The sequence below is a fragment of the Asterias amurensis genome, chromosome 21 (genome assembly GCF_032118995.1).
Source record: "Asterias amurensis chromosome 21, ASM3211899v1".
NCBI classification, from domain to species: Eukaryota; Metazoa; Echinodermata; class Asteroidea; order Forcipulatida; family Asteriidae; genus Asterias; species Asterias amurensis.
Window position 1 is genome coordinate 7921277 of NC_092668.1, and position 21500 is coordinate 7942776.

At 38.4% G+C, this 21500-nt stretch overlaps 1 protein-coding gene across 4 annotated transcripts in view; it reads right to left on the reverse strand.

Annotated features, from left to right (window-relative positions):
- Positions 1–763: 763 nt before the first annotated feature.
- LOC139952872 (carbohydrate sulfotransferase 11-like) overlaps positions 764–21500 on the reverse strand; it is a 50737-nt gene continuing 30000 nt past the window's right edge. For 3 of the 4 annotated variants that reach the window (XM_071952140.1, XM_071952141.1, XM_071952142.1), the window contains 3 exons: positions 10930–11101; positions 10112–10392; positions 764–5268 (listed from right to left, as the gene is read on the reverse strand). In XM_071952140.1, coding sequence (XP_071808241.1) covers positions 4441–5268; positions 10112–10392; positions 10930–11101 — 1281 coding nt within the window. In that variant the 3' untranslated portion in view covers positions 764–4440. Of the gene's footprint in view, positions 5269–10107; positions 10393–10929; positions 11102–21500 lie in introns of all 4 variants that reach the window. The other variant, XM_071952143.1, reaches the window with a different exon arrangement.

Genomic DNA, 21500 nt, shown 5'->3' on the forward strand with positions numbered 1-21500 from the left:
GGTTACCTGGAAGACTACCCCTATCTCAAATGCTTGATTTGAGTTAGTTTTATAAGGATGCAAGTCAAAGGGCACCATGTCAAACTGTAAAACTATGTCGAACTATTCCACGTGAATAGCATACAAGTACCTTCTTGTTTCATTTTACTACATAAGAAAGTTTGATATGATTTTTTTTCAATGCCTTGGTATAATTGACCTTTAAAAAACCCCAATGTTTTCAGATAATTATATGCATTGCTGGGATAGGAAGTGCAAAACACTCTATAATGCTCAAGACACATACTTTTTGAGAAAATCGCACTTTAAGATTTAATTTTCCTATGCGTTTGTGTACAAGACAAAAGATTAACTCATAATTTCACAGGCTTGGCATGTCAATATGATGATGAAACTATATTTTATGGATAGATCTATCAATTGGGGTCAGTTTGGGGAAATTTTCAAAAATGCAAAATGTTTGCCTTTTGAGTCGTTATGACCCCACATGAAGGTGGTATTTGAATTATTTGTTTTTCTCAAAAACTGCCTGGGTATATTTACCTTTCAAAAAAAGTTGTTTGAAACCAATATATGCACCAATGAGGATGGGGAGTGCAAAAACAATTGGTGTACTCAAAATGTACCCTTTTCAAGATTATCACACTTTTACATTTTGTTTTGCTATACATTTGTGTACAAGGTCAAAGTTCATACGTTAGTTACATGTTTGTAGTATCAACATAAAGTTAAAAATACATTTTATGGATAGATCTATCAAATGAGTGTCATAATTTGAAAATATTGATTTTTTACCTCTTTAACGGGAGCTACTGTTGTCTCCACCTTAAAGATACTGTTCCAATCCACCTTGAATGCTTCTAGCACTGACAGCCAAAAAGAGCTGGTTTGTCCCCAGACACACAAACAAATTGTAGTTGGCGCTCTAAATTTGAAAAATCCACAACATCAACTTGTTATGCTTAATTCCATTCTATTTTTATTTAGAAATTTGTTTCTGCCTTTACATGTACATCAAATTTACAATAAACTTAATTTTACCGTATAGGCCTACAGTACACAATACAACAAACTACAACACTTCTCTATAAAAAAAAGTACAAAGACTAAATAAATTTATGACATATTAATTAGGGAATCAATATGTGGTGAAGAGGTTTTCAACTAGTGGTTTTAAACCCGCGCAGAGGCCTGGACTTAATAATTTTACCGAGACAAAGTCGAGGTAAATTATCAAGAACCAGGCCTAGGCGGGTTTAAACCACTAGTTGAAAACCGATTCAACACACTTTGATTCCCATTCATAAATACCTTTTCGGTCAAAAAACAACCCCTCGTGATGCCCTCTTGACTAATCAGAATGGATAAACTGTCTTAGGTATTTATGCATAATGAATGGTTATGGAGTGCAATGGTGCGAATATTTTCATGAGGTGAAAGATGGAGTGTTCTATTCAGCGAGGCGGAGCCGAATGAAAATGTTCTCACTATTGCAGATGAAAATCATTCATTATTTGTTTCATATAAAATACAATTAGATCTTTGTCATTTTGATTGGAGGATACAGGGGCTGTATTCACAAAGCCCTCGTAAACTGGTCACTTACGTGGCTCTTAGTAAGACTTTAGTAAAGCCCTCAAGTGTTATTCATGAAGCATTCTTATCGCTTTACTACCGCGTTACTTACTATACCTTTCGTAACGCCTTCTTAAGCGGGAACGCGCTTGAGCTGAACAGTCATGGATTTGTTATGTAATTCACTGGAGCGTGATCTCATTGTCCAGAATAAGTATTTATACAGTGACTGGACTGACTGCCGTCACTTACAAGATATTTGTCACCCTGCAAAAATGGAGAGTCAGGAGAAAGACCGTTGTCCCAAAACACAAGGAGGAGGCGAAGGGGAATCACCGGAAGGCAAATTTCTCGCCTACTGAGATAGTGAAGTTAGTTGACCTTGTTGCATTGAATTCGTCAGTGCTTAACAACAAATTTTCAGATGTTGTAACGCTGAAGAGAAAGGCCAGATTTTCGCGGAGAATCAACTGTGTACATGTAGGGAAAGTCCTCAGAACTATCAAAGTGGTTCATCACAAATGGGATGACATTCAGAGATTTCGCAAGCTTTCACACGACTCAAACATGCAATGAGAGTACAAAATGTGGTTGGTTACCCCTGAACTAAAATAAATAAATAAACAGTAAATTAAGTCAATGAAGTAAATAAATACATAAACAAATAATATAATGATGAAATGAACTAACACAAATCAAGGAGAATTTATTAAAAATAGATAAAAAATATGTTGGTACCTTCTCCAAAATTTCGCAATGTTTGAGAAATAAAGCTCAAATCGCCAGGAAATGTTGGCCAGGAATGTTGAAAAAGGGCTTAAGAAAACGCTATGAAGCCGAAAACACCCCACGTAGCACTCGTGAATATGATGCAACTCGCTAAGAAAGAACTAGGAACATGTAAATGCTTACTATAAGGCCTAAGAATACGGCCCCAGCTTTCAACACTGCCTGCTACATTACTTAAGACGCTCACAGTTAAATGATTCTTTTAAAAATATGTTTGTTAATTATAAATCATAATTACATTTGTATTACAGGTAAAAACTGTTTTATTGGGCCATATACATGTGTAAGTAAAAACTATCATTAGCTTTTACTAGCCTTCTACTTAAATCCTCATGAGTAAAAGTAAGACTTTTTTGCTAGTACCAACTTCACCATGATCTGTCTTTTCCCTGCAATGGGCCACTTGTCAGTCAATACAAGCTGAACAAGTGGGATGTGACAATCTCAGGGACAGTTTCTTCCTTTTACGTCGCGAAGAAAATTGGTCATGTTAGTTCACGACATAAAAGGAAAGCCATGCAATTTTGAGTGTTCTTGTGTGGATCCTTACATTATACTTTTAAAATATCATTCTAACCATTTGTATTTCATAACAAATGGTTTCAAACGCTTTTCAAAGACCAACTTGCCCAATCTAAGGCAACGTGATAATTTACCTTGACTTTGTCTTGGTAAAATTATCAAGAACCAGGCCTCGGCGGGTTTAAACCACTAGTTTAGGAACACGTTGCCTTGGATCGGTCGAGTTGGTCTTTGAAAAAAGTTTGTAACCATTTGTTATAAAATGCATATGGGTAGAAAAATGTTGTAAAAGTAGAATACAATGATCCACACAAATAGCCGCGAAATTGCAAGGTTTTCCTTTTACCTCGTCGACTTACACGGTCAGCCATTTTTGACTCCCATCAATGGCCAACCGTATTAGTTCGCAAAGAAAATGGAAATTTGCGTGGACCATTGACTCTACTTTTATAACATCTTTCCAACCATATGCACCTCACCGCAAACGGTTATAAACGCTTTTTATAGACCAATTTGTCCGATCCAAGGCAAAGTGTTCAGAGATGCCAATTATAGAGGCCAGCTTTTTTTACTCGGGTAACGGAATCACCGCTGGAGAAAAAAATCTTGGTCCGGGACCCCCCCCCCAAAAAAAAACTTTCTTTGTGCATAAAATTATTTGTTGAGAAAAAGGTGTTTTCAGAATGCAGGTACGATTGGGTCAGATTATTTTCCCCCCAAAAGATAAATTTCTGGCTTAAATGACGTCAAAAATCCTCCGCTCACGACTTCTGCCTTCAATAAATCTGCTAAGAAATTAAGACAAACTTGTTTTGCGCTCTGCCTAATTACCGACTGAATCTTCTGAGAGAGAGCAAAAAGCGTGCGCAATCTTCAAATTTGCGCTATGTTTTAATGCCAGTTTAAGTTGATAATTCTGAAAAACTGTGTGCAATCTGAAGATTGTGCATTATTTTTAAAAAAATTCCCGGTCTGGCCCCAATGCGTGAGAAAATGGTTGTGGTGCAGGAGAGCGTGACTCAGACCTACACGGAGAATAAGCCGAGTTCTTATTTGTCAAAATTGGGTTCATTCCTTGTCAACAACTAGAAATAAATTGATTTCATATGTTACATGTAGCTATAACTTCAAAGTGGAAAAAAAGTGGTGTAAAAAATTGTTTTTGCTGTCATGTCTATGTTTGCTTGGAACTGCCCATATATATGGTTTGAAAGATGTTTTTAAAGTAGAATATAATTATCCACACAAATATGCCTGGAAATCGCACTGAGTGCAGCATGCAGGAGTGTCAGAAACTTCCTTGCATGATTTGTTGGTAATCCATGGATGTGTAGACGCATTACAATGTTTGATACAGCTCAAAGCCAAATCCCAATGCAAGAAGGAGTCTTTGCTGCTTTTTCTTTTTGGCTAGGGCATCCCCAGTTTGAGACTACCTCAAAATAACTCGCTACATGTACATGAACATAGCTGTGGAATGATGCACAAATCTGGAGTACAAACACCACACTAGAAGACATTCTGGAGCTTTGTGCAGGACAATACAATTCACTATTATGAAAAACTGTCTGGAATGTCATAACCAAAAATAACAAAGTCTGCTTTATATATAGCACACAATTTTTGTAAAAGTTCTTGTGGTAACTGTGAATAATACATGGCCAACAAATTTTTCTCTGGTGTCTTTTTGGGCTGTCCTTGTTTATACTTTACAAGATGGTCAATTTGAAGACTTTTTAACACATAAGGAATGTCATCAGAAGCCTCCTCTAGTTTTCCTATAAAGTCAAAGTTGATCTCACATGGGAAATTCTGGTTGAAGATTGGCTTCCAATGTGGATTTGATCGATGGGCAGGTGAATCAACAAGGTATTTAACAAACTCTGTGAAAGTCACATTTCCAGAAGTTACTTGATTGTGGTCTCTATATAACATAATAATATTTTGTCCCATTCTTGTGAAGACACTGTTACGATGGTCAACAAACTTATCTCTATAAGCAGAAAGAATCCGAGCTAGTGGATTTCGTACAAAAATAAATATTTTGTAACTGTTCAGACGACTTTCAATTTGTGTGGAATTGTACCTCCTTATCCAGTGTAATGCTTTGTGACTGTATAACTTCTGATTAGGAACATTCTTGAATCCACCAAGATCTTCAACCAGTACTCTCTCCCAATTGGAAGATCCCACTTTGTAGACAATACTGTAGATGAAATGATGGTCATCGTTTACTATCAAGGGACGAAGCTTACTGGGATTTGCTGCAAGTGACCTTTCTGATTTCAAAGAGATGTTGAAGTGTTCCATACATGCTTTATGTACAGCCTCTTTGCGTGCCTTGTGCTTTTCATCCATCCGTTCCAACCATGCTTTACCAGCCTATAAAGACAGATCCAAAAAGTTTGGTATTATTAGAAAGTTGTCTTTTGTACGTTTGGATACATGTAAGTATGTATAATTGCATTGCTTTACATGACTGAAACATGATCTGAGCGCCCTTGTGGATTAAAGACGGTGGACACTATTGGTAATTGTCAAAGACTAGTCTTCACTGTTGGTGTACATGTATCTCAACATATGCATAAAATAACAAACCTGAGAAAATTTGAGCTCGGTCGGTTGTCGAAGTTGTGTGATGTGAAAGAAAAAACACCATTGTCACACGAAGTTGTGTGCTTTCAGATGCTTGATTGGTCAAATTGCTGGAAAATTACTTCTTTCTTGAAATCTACGTCACTTTAGAGGGAGCTGTTTCTCACGTTTTATACTATCAACCTCTCCCCCCTTGCTTGAATCAAGAAAGGTTTTATGATGATAATTATTTTGAGTAATTACCAATAGTGTCCACTGCCTTTAAAAGGGCCATCAAAGCCTACTAGAAACACAAAGGGCGATTAGGACCCCGCAATTTGAGATCGAACATCCGGTGGGCCCAAAATGGCATGTAGGATTAACACTCGCATAATTGTTTTTTACCTGTCCATGGAAGAGAAACACAACAAATTGTAGCCTAAGAAAAAACACCCGTCGTCTACGCTTCGAGTACGAAGCTGCTTTTGTCTTAAAATTTGGAGAAGTTATAGTTTACACAACATACTCGGCAAAATAGCAAAGAATATATTCAAGTTATCTAATGTTCGTTGTACTTGTAGTCCATTATATTCCTTGTGACAGAAAGAAAATACAGACGAAAGAAGTGGCCACTTTCGGATCCTAATTATTTTGCTATAATCAAAACGACGCAAAAACATTTGCTTCACAGCCGACCACGAGACCTGATCATCCTCCCTCCCCATGCACACCAAACACACGCACTGTGGGACGGTGGCATTGTCCACAACAAAACACATTTCTCATTCCGATTCCTTGTGAATTAAAACAAATATAATTGCAGCAAACTTCGAATAAAGCATGTTACTCGACATGTGTATTATGTAAGCTACATGTACTCTTCCAGCCAACATAGATTTCTTCAACAGACCTATATTCAGTGGCAAAGAAAACATGACTCACTATGGGCGGGAGCCCGGTAGCGTTCTCTGCAACATGCCTAAACAGTAGCGGCAAATTTTCTTTGTTTTAAAACCAAAAACAAGTGAAGAGGGACGGCGATTGCAGAGGATCAAGCCGAAACACAGTATTTATACATGTATGCAAGCCACAAACTGTCCGTCTTCGTTAACTTAAGCATGTTTTTTTGGGAGACATCTTTCATTGAATATATCAAGTATACTTGATATTAAGTTTCTGTTATGTTTATGACAACAAAAAGGTGGCTGGCGATGGAGCTACATGTAGCATCATGCAGAGCTTGAGCAGGCTGCGGTCGTCATGGGTACATGTATGTTGCACATGCGAGCTGCACACATTAGAATTAACTTTCAATGGTGAACTTTTATACCACTTCCATTTCCAAAAGGTGGATCAACTCACGATCATACTCAAGAGGGAACGCGACCACGACTTCACGTCTACGACTAATCCTTTTGCTGGGTCATGATCTCGCAATTGTGGATCTAGTGGGAATGCAGTCTTTAATGAAAGGTCATTCAAGTGTGCAGTTACATAAAGTAACACAACATGAGGTGTTGAAGTGTAAAAAAACATATTACGCACTTTTGGGATTTCACAAAGTAGCACAGAACTTCTCTCGAGTTTAGTTTCATAATTAATCATGCAAATGAGTCACAATAAGATTTATTTTTAAGTTCAATTCATCAAGTATCTACATTTAGAAATACTTTGAAGTTTTGAAGGAAAACAGGGGCGGATTGCACCAAGCGGTCTTAAACTGGTCTATGCGCTATAGCCGGCTAACTTGAGACGCGCTTAGACAGTCTTTAATTATAGACCGATTGCAATAGCGCGGTCTATAATTAAAGCCGGTCTTAAATCTTAAGTCTGCTAAGAGCTGGCTATAATCGGTCTTAGTTTTGTTTTTTAAAGATGGCGCTGCATTTGTTAGTTGTAGACGATTTGATGCGACGAGCTCTACAGCGAGACCGAATATTTAGAGACAGGCTGCATCCATTAGAGGCTTATGATGATGATACATTGTATCGTAAATACAGATTCCCTAGAGTAAAAATATTACAACTCACAGATTTGATATCCGATGCTTTAAACCAAAGCAATAAGAACAGTGCCGTTCCACCAGTGCTGCAGATGTGCACAGCATTGCGTTATTACGCAACTGGCGTGATCCATGACGTTTCCGGTGAAATGGCAGGTAAGACATTATTAAGTAGGCCTACACTTTATGTCTTCAGACAGGGGTTGTTTTTAATTGTCAGTATGCCGAGTGATACAAGAATTTGAGTGATTCCAGACTTTGATGATGAAGAGTACTTTGACGACAACGATGATCAAGGGGATATTTTCAATGGACCCATAGCCCCAAATGGGCAGGTTGTACGTCGGATGGTAACCAACATTTTGTAGGCAAACTTTTGCATAGTGTCTTGTAAATATAGGGTTTTTTTTTCGGTCAACTTCGGCAATTAATGAGCAGCCGATTTAACGACGCAAGCTATGCTATTTCACTCGAAATCGAATGCTAATGAAAAGGGTCATTCGATTTCGTTTTATGAACAGTCAAATGTAATGTTGCGTCATTCAACATAACAAAATAGACATTCAATTTTAACAATTCATCAAAGCAGCATTCACATTCGCATTCGCTTCTTGATGCGTGTGTTTCACGAAAAAGAATGACGATACGCTAAACTGAACAGAGTGCTAAAGGAATTTGACTCGTCTAGTCTCAAAACGAAATTGAATGGCCGAATTCTGAATTGGAAACGCAGCAACAACTGGAAGAGGCAAAATAGCTTTAATTCGAACGCATGAAAATGAAACTGACTGCTCACTTACCGAATTTGACCGAGAAAACCTATAGTAATTTGTAAAAATGAGAAAGAAATGTTGATTGGCGAGTCCTTCTGAAGACGAATAAAGAACCAACTAATCTCACCCATGGTACTTTTTGCAACAAACCGTTCTTCCTATAATTCAAATTCAGAGTATTCAAAGTGTTTGAAAATGATTAAACTAGTAAATTACAGATAAATGCTATATTTAAGATAATATCCAATATATTAATTATAATAATAATTAGCATGAAAACTTACTTGGTAATGAGCAATGGAGAGCTGTTGGTAGTTATTTTTTTATATATTGTTTATATTAGTGATAGTATAAAACATTGTGAGGAGAAACGGCACTCTCTGAAGTAACGGATTTTTGAAGTAACGTATTTTTTTCTCAAATAATAAAAGACGCACCAAAGAAGGATGCAACAAGGATGCTTTTCTTTCATTCTTCCCCTGCAAATTCGATGAACAATTTTGCTCAAATAGGGCCTACTCACAGGTTTGTTATTAAATGCATAATAAATTTGGGCGAGAATACTGTTTTTTTTTTTTGACAATGTTACCAAACGTGTCTAATGATTTTAACAATATATAAAACACATGTCAGTAATTCACCAATATGCAAGTTTACATTTAAAATGTTCTAAATACAAGAATATCCACGGAACAACGCTTTTTTTTCGGGTTACAGGTATGGATCTTCTTGGTTTTATGATATTATTTTATATTGTCGAATTACTAACATGTTTGTTATATATTTTTTAGTTTTTATGGTTTTCTTAAATATTTATATTTTATGTACTTTTTGTGTTTTCGTATTTCTTGTATAGGCGGTAGCTGTTACTTGTGGTTAACGCTGTTGGTTATAAATAAATATTGTTTTATATTTCAATATGTGTATCTACTTTAAAGATCAGGCATGAGTCAATTTTTCACTTTTTCTCTCTAAAAACTATGCTAGCTTAAAGGCGTACCCAAAACGAACTACACGAAGCGTCAACGTGAGGAACAGTTATGTAAGTAATTTAAGTGAAAAAGAGTTAAGAGTATAGGCCCTATACATTGTATCGGTCAATTTCGGCAAATTAGCAGCCAATTCAGTTTTCATGCGTTCGATTCAAAACTTTGTTTGCCTCTCAAGTTGTTACTGCAATTCAATTTTAAATTAGTTATTGATGTTTCTTCCTCAAAAATTCAAATGATTCAACCAAGCGTGTTTTTTTTTATTTTTAGATTGCACTAATTTCAGCCAATTCAGTTTTCATGCGTTCGATTCAAAACTTTGTTTGCCTCTCAAGTTGTTACTGCAATTCAATTTTAAATTAGTTATTGATGTTTCTTCCTCAAAAATTCAAATGATTCAACCAAGCGTGTTTTTTTTTATTTTTAGATTGCACTAATTTCAGCCAATTCAGTTTTCATGTGTTCGATTCAAAACTTTGTTTGCCTCTCAAGTTGTTACTGCAATTCAATTTTAAATTAGTTATTGATGTTTCTTCCTCAAAAATTCAAATGATTCAACCAAGCGTGTTTTTTTTTATTTTTAGATTGCACTAATTTCAGAAACGACTGCCCAAAATGAATTGGAATGTCCAAAAACCCAAGAAGCCTCTGCGAATTAAAAAGTTGCTTTTGTGAATTGTTAAAATGGAACGACTAATTTCGTTAAATCAAATAACGCAATAGTACTTTTGACTAGTCATAAAACAAAATCAAATGACCCATTTCAGTATAGCATTCTATTTCGCGCGAATAGCGTGTTTAATATGGCTGCCAATTTGCCGAAATCAACCAAGAAAAGCTATGTTTGCAAATGGAGTGGAGAGTTATCAAGCTTCATTAATACCAACAACTTGTGTCATTAAGAGGGCGACTTCCAGTTGAAGCTTCTGTTGCTCAAGTTGAAGCTTCTTCGTCTCCTCTCTCAGCATTTCTTCCTCTACTGCATACTTTTTAACTTTAGCCTGTGCAAGCTTCACACCCCACTTCAGGTAGCTGGAATACTCCTCATCTCGTCGACGTTTCCCTGTATGTACCTGCTGCCGAAGGGGTGTTTGCGAAGGCCCTGCTGCCATTACCTCGTCCCTCTCGTCGACGTCATCATCGGTATTTTCATGGCTATCAATTTCATCTGATTATTAAATTAGATCGAAAAATATACTCTCAGAGATCGAGATGTCACAATTAAATTAAGGCATACCAAATGTGCGTCTGGCAGCTGGACATGGTAATCCCATTCCCATGTTACTTCCCCAAGATAATCCCATGTTACTTCCCCAAATTATTATTATCTTTTATAAGCAAAAACTGCCAGCATTATTTTTGAGCTATTTTTATTTTATTTTATAAGAAAGCATCTAGACACTTCTTTTTGAAAATTTATCTCGCCCACGACTTTGTCCCACATCTCTTTCAGAGGCCGCATCATTGACTTGAACACAAACAAAACTGTTTTTGTTTTAAGCTTTTTTTTCTCTTTATTACTCTTCTTTTTTGTTGGCCTAATATAAATAAATGCATAGTTAAGGTTTTAAAATATCAACTAATCTTGTACACTAGTCACAATTTCAATAATGTAGTTTGCCATTCATTTAATCTTAGGTATGTTGGGTAAAATAGGCCTACCCAGATTAAATATTAATTTTTATGTATGTTCAAGCTAGCTCACCGTGTCCCGCGGGTGCACAGTGAGTGTGTTTTGCCAATGCGGTTTCCGCCCCACTGCAAATACCAACGAAAATCTGACCATCCACCATGTCCACTCCTCCAAAAATATCAGATATGAGACTAGAAATCTCAGGCATCACATAAGGCGGCCCACCTCCGGTTGGGGGATGCTTCTAGAACATAAAAAATACTTTTCAATGGAATGTGTTCTTTAAATGCGAAGTATTATCTTGTTTTGTAAATATTACTTACATGAGGGATTTTTTTTTTTCTGTAACGGGGGCTATCTCTCACCGATTTCGAGAGCGGTGGTGAATGCTGTTCAAACTGTCAAACAGTTTTCCAAGGGCGGGCTGCCATCATTCTCTTTTAACTTGCTATACTTTTCTTTTAATGCCAGATGGGATCGGGAGAGGTTGGGGGGGGGGATTGGGGGTCGCTGGAGTAAATATTATTGTTGGAGTAAATATTATTACTATTATTATTTATTAGGCCTTTACACAGAAAAACATAACAATGTAATTGCAAAAATTTTTTTTAATTTGATAGGAAAAATAAAATACAAAAAATATGTTGAACAGAGCTACATCAAGGCATACATTTTTGTTCATGATTAAGAGGACAGGGCGATTGGTTTAGAGCACTAGGGGAGGGATTGGGGGCAAAATTGATTAACCTAATGTCAAGGATTAACAAACTGCAACGAAATATTCACAAAAGAAGCAGATATGAATGCGTTTACTTTCAATTCAACCAAAATGGTGCAAGTCATCGTTTTATTGTTCATATTTCATTAAATTTCCATTATTATTGCACTCTATTCGAGCTCGCCGGCTGTACACTGTGTGAGTCTTTATAGAGGTCACACAATGTAAAACTAGCCAATAATAAAGTTTGATTGTACAAGGTCACAGTGCACAACCATTAAAATGTAATACAATTCACGAATTTGCTGTGTGTGTGTTTCATGGTTGGTTGCACAGACAACGACCGACCTTACACAAATAAATCATTGCTGTTTCGGTTTTAAAACAAACACAACATCGCTAACTTTCAATGATATATCTGCATCATCGTGCATGTTACTCTCGGCCTCACCCTACAGTTGGAATTCCCTCCAGTAAAGGTAAGTGACATATAGATGATATAGATTAGTAAAGTAAGTAGCTACTATTACTAATATCATGCTAATCTATATCATCTATCTATGCGCATTTTTGTTATTTTTTGGGGAGCGGAGAGTGAAGGCACTTTTCGACAAAGATTCATGATAATCTACATGTCCAGTCAGTACCAGACAATCTTAATCACAGCGCAACATGTTTTTTAAATGAACTATCTAAATCAGTAAAAAAGTACACACTTATATTTCTTGAACACGATTGAACAAGAAGGTGGCGCATATTCTAAAATTGGCAAAGCATCACAGTCACACTCACACTAGCCACGCATTTATAGCCCTTGTGAGTACATGTTAAACCTCAAACCGATGAATAAACAAAAAACCAGCAACAATTCCATCCATTATTAGAAACAGAAATTGGTCCCAGCCAATCACTATATCTCGTCAGATATTTGTTGGTGTTAAATATTTATTCAACTACGTATAGTCTACGTATAGTCTACCTTGCTGACATCTTTTTTCGTCTCCGCTCCTAAGTTCTTCCATTTTTTCTTCACTTCCTCTCGATTTCTCAGAGCTGCAGGGTTGATGGCATTTACTTTGCGGGTAACTTCATCCCAAGCTTTCCTTTTGCCTTTTAATGTTACAGAATTACTTAGTTGTGACTGCAGGATGTCCCTGCTGTCCACATAACTTTCAACAAGTGCCAACTTCTCCGCTTGGGTAAAGGCTGGTCGCCTAACGCTCGTGTTTTGTTTTTTCGAGGCCATTGTCGATCGTTGTTTACACGGCTCTCACGTTTGAATAATGGCGGCCAGTCGCGCTACGGACCGACGGTCGGTACGGACGAAGCAAGCTAAGTAAGGGACGTTTGTTCGTGTTTCATTACTCTTCGCCGCCTTAACTAAGACCGGCTTATTGCAACGGGCTTTAATACCGACTAAGCTAAGACCGTCCAAGGCAGACAGCCGGCTATAACCGACCGGTCTTAGACCGCTGACTAAGACCGTTTTATTGCAATCCGCCCCTGGTCTCTAAAAAGTGTACAACTTCAGAGGCTTTTTTTTCTCTGATTGCTGTTTTTTGCTGGTATAATAGCAGTGTGTGCTACTTTGTGAAAATGTTGACGAATTTAAGGATGACACCAAAAAACGATGCTTAATATAACAAACCAACAGTCTAAAAATTTAGGTTACATAAATACCGGTTTTTGGCTTGATCCTCATGCACTTGTTATAGTCCCGACAATATCAAATTGCGCCATTCCTCCCTGCTGGTTTTTGATTTTACAAAGAAGATAACACGTGATTACCAATGCCGCTTCCACATATTGGCATGTTGCAGAGAACTCAACATGGCTCCCGCCTGCAATGAGGTATGTTTCCTTTGCAACTGCATAAATATAGTTTTGTTGTAGAAATCTACAAGTTGGCCAAAGCTTAGGTTACATACATGTAATCTGATCTAATCTATTCATTTATTGTTTAAAGTGTACCACATACATGTACAATAATGTCAACACACTGTACATAGTGACAATAAGACACGTAACATGCTATCAGAGTTACAAGCTATTCTATTTATTAAATTCACAGATAATCAGAATGAGAAATGTGTTTTGTTTTGGTCACTCAATGCACAGCATCATTCAATGTTACAATTTCGTACCCATTAGTGCACAATGCCACCATCCCACAACGTGCCATGTGTGTGTATGGGGAAGGAGGAGGATCAGCTCACGTTGTAGGCAGTGAAGGAAATGTTTTTGATTCGTTTTGATTATTAGCAACATAATACGAATCCAAAAGGATGGCCACTTCTTTCGTCTTATTCTCTTTCCGTCACAAAAGGATTGTAGTGATGGACTATGACGGACATAAGCTAACTTCAGTATATTCTTTGTTGTTTTTCCCAATTATTTGGTGCCAACTACATCTCAAAACAATAACAGCTTTAAGATGAGCTTCGTACACGACACATAGACAACGGGTGTTTTTTCAACAAAATTATAAAATAGCAAATATTAATAATAATAATACCATTTACATAGCGCCTTTTCCTAAGGTTACAAAGTGCTCAGAGAATGACAGAAAAAAAACAAAGAAGGGAGTGCAAACAAAAACCAAAGGTGTCATAGCCTTGCTCAAGGCAGTCGCATTATTCGCTCCGAAAAGATGCCGCTGTAAACCCATCCGTATACCCTGTGCGTGGTGCGTGCGATCACACCGCATGACCCACCCGTATACACACTGTCACATCGTACGACTACTGTGCACACAGGTCATCCGCACTCGTACCACTAACCGCATGCGGAGGCCGTCAGGTCGACAGCCTTGTCGGGTCTGTAACTTCCGGGTTTAATGTGTTTCATGAAAAAATTTCCACTAGTGGAAAAAAATGGGGGGGCTCTCGGATATGCTAGTATGCAGCCCATGAATATTTATATCTTTCGTCAGACCTATCAGACAACACAGGATGTGAGACAAATGAATTATGTATTCATGTTGACGTCCAATCACGCACGCCTATCATGCTCGCTGAGCGTCCATGGTGGTGGTGTGTGATGTAGACATGTCTCGTCTTTCGCGGGCATTATGGTAATGAGCTGACCGTGGGAACTCTTCGCTTATTATAGTAATGAGGTCAGTGGCTTCAACACAGACCCTACAAGGCTGTCGTCCTGACGGCCGACGCATGCGGATAGTGTACGGGGGCATCGTGTCGTGCAATGTTACACACAGTGAATACGGGTGGGTTTTTATACAGCGGCGGTCTTTTTCGGAGTGAATAATTCGACTGCCTTGAGCAAGGCTATATTACATTTAAAAACAAATTCAAACAAACCAACGTAATTTTAACTTGCTCAAAACATTTATACTTTGCATGTCACACACAAATAAGAAAAAATAGGGGGACACGAACAATAATTTCAGCTCATTGGTCACTTAAAAAAAAATGTTTAGCTTAAATTTAATTATAGTATACATTAATAAATGGGCAACAGAAATATAAATATGAAAATCGTACATATAATTCAACTAAAATGTTATACCATTATTTTTTAGATCATATAGCAAAACCACAACTGGCCTCCACAAAAAATAATAACCCATATTACGTGTTTTCATTTACCGTTTGTGGTGTTTCACGGAAACATCAAGGCATATTTTTACATTTTTTGTGACTTTCTGGTCACTAGCGGTGGTTCAAAATTTGGGTATTAGCACACGTGGGTGGTTGGTATTCAATTGTGTTTTTCGATTTGGTGGGCACAAGTGTACACAATTTTTATCAGGTCTCAAAAAAGTTGTTTTTTCTGTGTTATATCCATACGACATACGACACCACAGTTGAGTGAAGAACCAAGTGCGCACACGCAAACTCACATACGCAAGATCGCCCATTGTCTTTATAAGGTATGTGGGTGATTACAAGGTGTCGTTAAACGACCGCGGTACCACGGGTTCGACTTTTGAAGTCCCTTCGTGCGAGCTCCTTCTCTTCCTTCCTCCATGGTACAACATTCCCATCGATGGCGAATTTTCCATTATGGCATCTTCTTTGAAATACATATGGACCATTTTACAACCTCAAATGTCATTTTTCTAAAAATTATTTTTGACCTTTTCAGATATTTTAAATAATTGTATACATCATATTAAGGTTTACTAAAATGTTCATATAAGGATAGTTCAGTTGATTTTATTTGTGTGGTGAACATTTTAAAAATGTAGAGTCTGCAGCAGTGAAACCTGTGGTTATTTATAATTAATTCACAACTAGTTTTGAAGTAAATCACAAGGAACATTCATTGTTTACTATAATGAGGCCCAAAAGATGTACTTTCAAATATAATCAGTAAAAAATCAACAAAAAACCAAACACAGAAAATATAAGCCTGACAGAGGAGGGCAAAAGGTTGACAGAAAAACAAAGCAAATATTGTCTGTAATTGTTTTTTTCTGGCACAAGACTACTGTAATTTCTCTGATTATCCCGGACAAATAATGAAAGACTCATGACTCATGACACAAAGTATTTGTTGTTCGCTGTCTAGCACGGACAGGGTCAAAATTTATTTCTCTCAATTTTACTCTTTTGTTCAACAGAAAACATTTCAACAATGAAAGGAGTCAGCCAACTCGAAAGGTTACAACAAAAGTGGACAAAATGCCACTACACACAATTCTTTTCCTACAGTGATAATACTTGAGGAACTTCCTGATGTCTACCAGGAATCCAAGAATTATTCAATTCAAATAAAACAAATTCAAATAAGTTCGCCGCGGACTTACAAAACCTTGCATCCCAATAAACGGCTTTGGAAGTGTCTACTCCAAAGCACTGACTCCACCACCCGGTGTCTATTACCGGTGAAGCCAAAGGGACCAGACAATAAAAACAAGCATGCATTATGAGATCTAATGGCTGACACCTTAATTCTTGTCTCATACATAATACATCACCTGCTCCGGGCGTATGCCGAAGCATTTCTCAAAGAAGTCTACCTGAAAGAAACTATGAATTCAAGCTAATTATTTATATTTAATCATAATTTAAGTCAGTTTTTTGCAAACCACCAAACAAAGGGGGGATTTAGCAAGTTGCTCGCATTGCATGACAATGCAATGCGAGCAACTTGCTAAATCCCCCCTCCCCTTGTTGCTACAAATAACTGGGGTTTAATTCATATTTCTTTATTTATCTTATTATTATTATTATTATAATTAACTATCCTTATATCCTTATTACAGTATTCTCTGCTGAATTTGAAGAATATTAATGCTTGTGATAGCGTTTGTCTGAATACGTGGTAGCCAAACTTTGATTGACTTGAGTTGAATTGAATTGAATGGTTTATTCGTCAGGTATTATACAAATACATGAAATTTACAATCCTTTCGTACAGCAACATATAAAGTATAAAAAAAAAGATGAGTGCCGTCCCATTTGTATATGGGCTTATCTTCTACTCTTAAATTTGTTCGGTTAAGGACACTTGAGTGGTTGATAATATGAACGTTTGATGTTATTTCTTCTCTACAAAACTTGTGAGCTATCTTATTTATATTTCTCGTGGCTGCTAGCCCTGCCCCTGTTCATCCTTATCACAGCCATCAACACAATACATGTACTTCACTTAAACGCTCTATAACTGCCAGAAACTCAAACAGAGTGTTTTGCTTTTTGCTGTATCACTTTTCCTGATACAGATGACAACTACGGTCCGGGATTAAAAAACCAGAGATAAAACTTGAAAATTGCAAAACTCTGGAAAAACCCTCGGCCACGGCTTAATAAGCCGCCTGGAACACATACATGCTGATGTCTACATTTGTTAACGCCTTTTGCGTGGTTTACTCAAAAATAAATAACATCTTGTTAAAACAAAAAACATGCTAGTCATCTGCTGTGCAAGGCTAGAATGGCCCCCCATTCGGTACACGCCCTTCATGCATCATTGCCTTTTAACATATTTAAATTTACCCGCCGCTCGGCGGACCATAACGTTACATACAGTGGCGCTCAGAGTATAAGCCTTTAGAAACACAACAAACACGATCCAAGCCAAGCGTGTTAGCTTGAAGTGTGTGAATTAAGACACGATGGGGGGATTAGTTTGGATTATAGTAAACCTCTATCGCTCCCTGTGCTACACGCTAAACACGCTCCAATACAGGGCATGATATGGACTGAAGAAAATACACACCCGAGATTTGTCCAGCCATCAATAAAGCCGTCAGACCGACCGACCGACCAACAACCATGTTTATTTCCCCATCCCGGTTTTTTCTCTGTCCTTTAATTTTTCCCAGGGTTGTTTAGATTGTTTCCAGCCCAGGTTTATTTCTCCTGCGTTTTTTCCCCCCTTAATATATCCCCGTTCCCTTCCTAGGTTTATTCCCCACATCCTGGGTGTTTTCTCTGTCTCGGTAATATTTCCCGTCCCAGGTTTATTTCTCCATCCAAAGTTTATTTCCCCTTCCCTGTTTTTCTTTTCAGTCCCGTAATATTTCCCCGTCCCCAAGTTTTTCCACATCCCCGGTTTATTTCCCCTTCCCGTTTTTCTCAGAGTCCCGTAATAATTATTTTGCCTTCCAGGGTTGTTTCCCCAAAAAAGGTTTATTTCCTCCGTTTTTTTTCGCCCTTAATATTTCCCCCTCCCGTTCCCGTCCTAGGTTTATTCCCCCAGACCAGGTTTTTCTCTGTCTCGTACAATATTTCCCCATCCCAGGTTTATTTCCCCTTCCCTGTTTTTTTCCCAGTCCCGTAATAATTATTTCGCCGACCTGGGTTGTTTCCCCCAACAAAGAAGGTTTATGTCCTCATTCGGGTTTTTTCTCCCTGAATATTTTCTCGCCCCTTAATTTTTCCCCATCCGGAGTTGTTTTCCCGTCTTAGGGTTATTTCCCCTTCCTGTCTTTTTCTCAGAGTCCGTAATAATTATTTCGCCGACCTGGGTTATTACCCCCGTCAAAGAATGTTTATTTCCTCCTGGTTTTTTCATCCCTTAATATTTTCCCGTCCCGTTCCCGTCCTAGGTTTATTTTCCCATCCCTGGTTTTTCTCTGTCTCGTAACATTTCCCCGTCCCAGGTTTATTTCTCCATCCAAAGTTTATTTCCCCTTCCCTGTTTTTTTTTCAGTCCCGGAATATTTCCTCGTCCCAGGTTTAAGTTCCCCGTCGCAAGTTTTTCCACATCCTAGGTTTATTTTCTCGTCCCGTTTTTTCTCTGTCCCTTAATTTTTCCCGTCCAGGGTTGTTTCCCATCTTAGGTTTATTTCTCCTTCCCGTTTTTTTTTTCTCAGAGTCCCATAATTATTATTTTCCTGTCCTGGGTGGTTTCCCTGTCAAAGAAGATTTATTTCCTATTTTCCCGTCCCTTAACATTTCCCCGTCCCATGTTTATTTCCCGAGTCCCGTTTTTGTCTCTGTCCCTTAATTTTTCCCCGTCCCGGATTGTTTCCCGTCTAAGGTTTATTTCCCCCTCCAGTTTTTTTCTCAGTCCCGTAATAAATATTTCGCCGACCTGGGTTGTTTCCCCAGTCAAAGAAGGTTTATATCCTCCTCCGGGTTTTTTCCCCTTAATATTTTCCCGTCCTGTTCCTGTCCTAGGTTTATTTCCCCATCCCTGGTTTTTCTGTCTCGTAACATTTCCCCGTCCCAGGTTTATTTCTCCATCCAAAGTTTATTTCCCCTTCCCTGTTTTTTTTTCAGTCCCGGAATATTTCCTCGTCCCAGGTTTAAGTTCCCCGTCGCAAGTTTTTCCACATCCTACGTTTATTTTCCCGTCATGTTTTTTCTCTGTCCCTTAATTTTTCCCGCCCAGGGTTGTTTCCCATCTTAGGTTTATTTCTCCTTCCCGTTTTTTTTCTCAGAGTCCCGTAATTAATATTTTCCCTTCCTGTTCCCGTCCTAGGTTTATTTCCCCATCCCTGGTTTTTCTCCGTCTCGTAACATTTCCCCGTCCCAGGTTTATTTCTCCATCCAAAGTTTATTTCCCCTTCCCTGTTTTTTTTTCAGTCCCGGAATAATTTCCTCGTCCCAGGTTTAAGTTCCCCGTCGCAAGTTTTTCCACATCCTAGGTTTATTTTCCCGTCCCGTTTTTTCTCTGTCCCTTAATTTTTCCCGTCAAGGGTTGTTTCCCATCTTAGGTTTATTTCTCCTTCCCGTTTTTTTTTTCTCAGAGTCCCATAGTTATTATTTTCCCGTCCTGAGTGGTTTCCCTGTCAAAGAAGGTTTATTTCCTATTTTCCCGTCCCTTAACATTTCCCCGTCCCATGTTTATTTTCTCCTCCCAGGTTTGTTTTCCCTTTCCAGTTTTTTCTCATAGTACTTCCCCGTCCCGGTTTACTCGGCTAATTTCCCCGTCCCAGGTTTATTTCCCGAGTCCCGTTTTTGTCTCTGTCCCTTAATTTTTCCCATCCCGGATTGTTTCCCGTCTAAGGTTTATTTCCCCCTCCATTTTTTTTCTCAGTCCCGTAATAAATATTTCGCCGACCTGGGTTGTTTCCCCAGTCAAAGAAGGTTTATATCCTCCTCCTGGTTTTTTCCCCTTAATATTTTCCCGTCCTGTTCCCGTCCTATGTTTATTTCCCCATCCCTGGTTTTTCTCTGTCTCGTAACATTTCCCCGTCCCAGGTTTATTTCTCCATCCAAAGTTTATTTCCCCTTCCCTGTTTTTTTTTTTCAGTCCCGTAATATTTCCCCCTCCCAGGTTTATTTCTCCATCCAAAGTTTATTTCCCCTTCCCTGTTTTTCTCTAGCTCGTAATATTTCCTCGTCCCAGGTTTAAGTTCCCCGTCGCAAGTTTTTCCACATCCCAGGTTTAATTTCCCGCCCGTTTTTTCTCTGTCCCTTAATTTTTTCCGTCCAGGGTTGTGTCCCGTCTTAGGGTTTATTTCTCCTTCCCGTTTTTTCTCAGTCCCGTAATAATTATTCTGCTGACCTGGGTTGTTTCCCCATCAAAGAAGGTTTATTTCCTCATCCGGGTTTATTCTCCCTGAATATTTTCCCGCCCCTTAATTTTTCCCAGTCCGGGGTTGTTTTTTTTGGTCAAAGCTCGCAACGATTCTATTTCATTTGAATTCTAACTGATTCCGAATGAGAAACTTCGTTTTGGTCTTTATTACAATTTCGTCCCCATAATCTAGTGCGCGATGTCATCGAATCACGTACGGCACATTTCGCTCGGCCCCAGCGGCCAGTCTATCCAGGACCACTGAATGGGCTAATCGGTTGCACAGATTCTTGATCAGGAAGTACGTCATGTATGCAGTGCATAGAAATATGGTGCAGTGTGAGTGTGATGCATGATGGGACTGCGCATTGTTAAACCAACGTGCCTGCATGATACGTTTGCCCATCCCAGTGCCTTTGGTTAAAGCAAGGCGCTAGGGACGAGCGAAACGGCACATGTGCTGCAGTGAATGGGAAGGGGGATGATCACCTCGATCAATTGGCTGGCCGTAGGAAATGTTTTCAGATAGTAAAGGTGCCGATTTGGTCGTCTTTTTAGTATGATTTAACTGTCATGATGAATACAGATGCTATGACAAATATAAAAACTTCAATATTTTTGCGGCAAGCGAGTAAAAAATATCAAGGCCTCTACCTGCAACACCAGGAGAAAAATAAAGGCGGCGAATATCGCGCTGAAAATTCGGAAAACATTAGGTTTATACAGCCAAGGTCAGTTGTGTGTTCCTTATCTGCAGACAATGTATCAAGTTTCACTGTCAAAGAAAGATGAGTTGGCAGCGGAAATGTTCCTGTAAACTGGAGTTGCAAAGAAGTGTTGGCAAACTGGCATTCGGATATAATCTATTCAGTTAGCTCAATCAAAGATACGTTTCGTTTTTAAACAAAATGTTTGAGTCAATTGAAACGTATCATGCAGGCACGTTGGTTTAATAACCGACCTTCAATAGTTGTACTTCGTTGGTAAC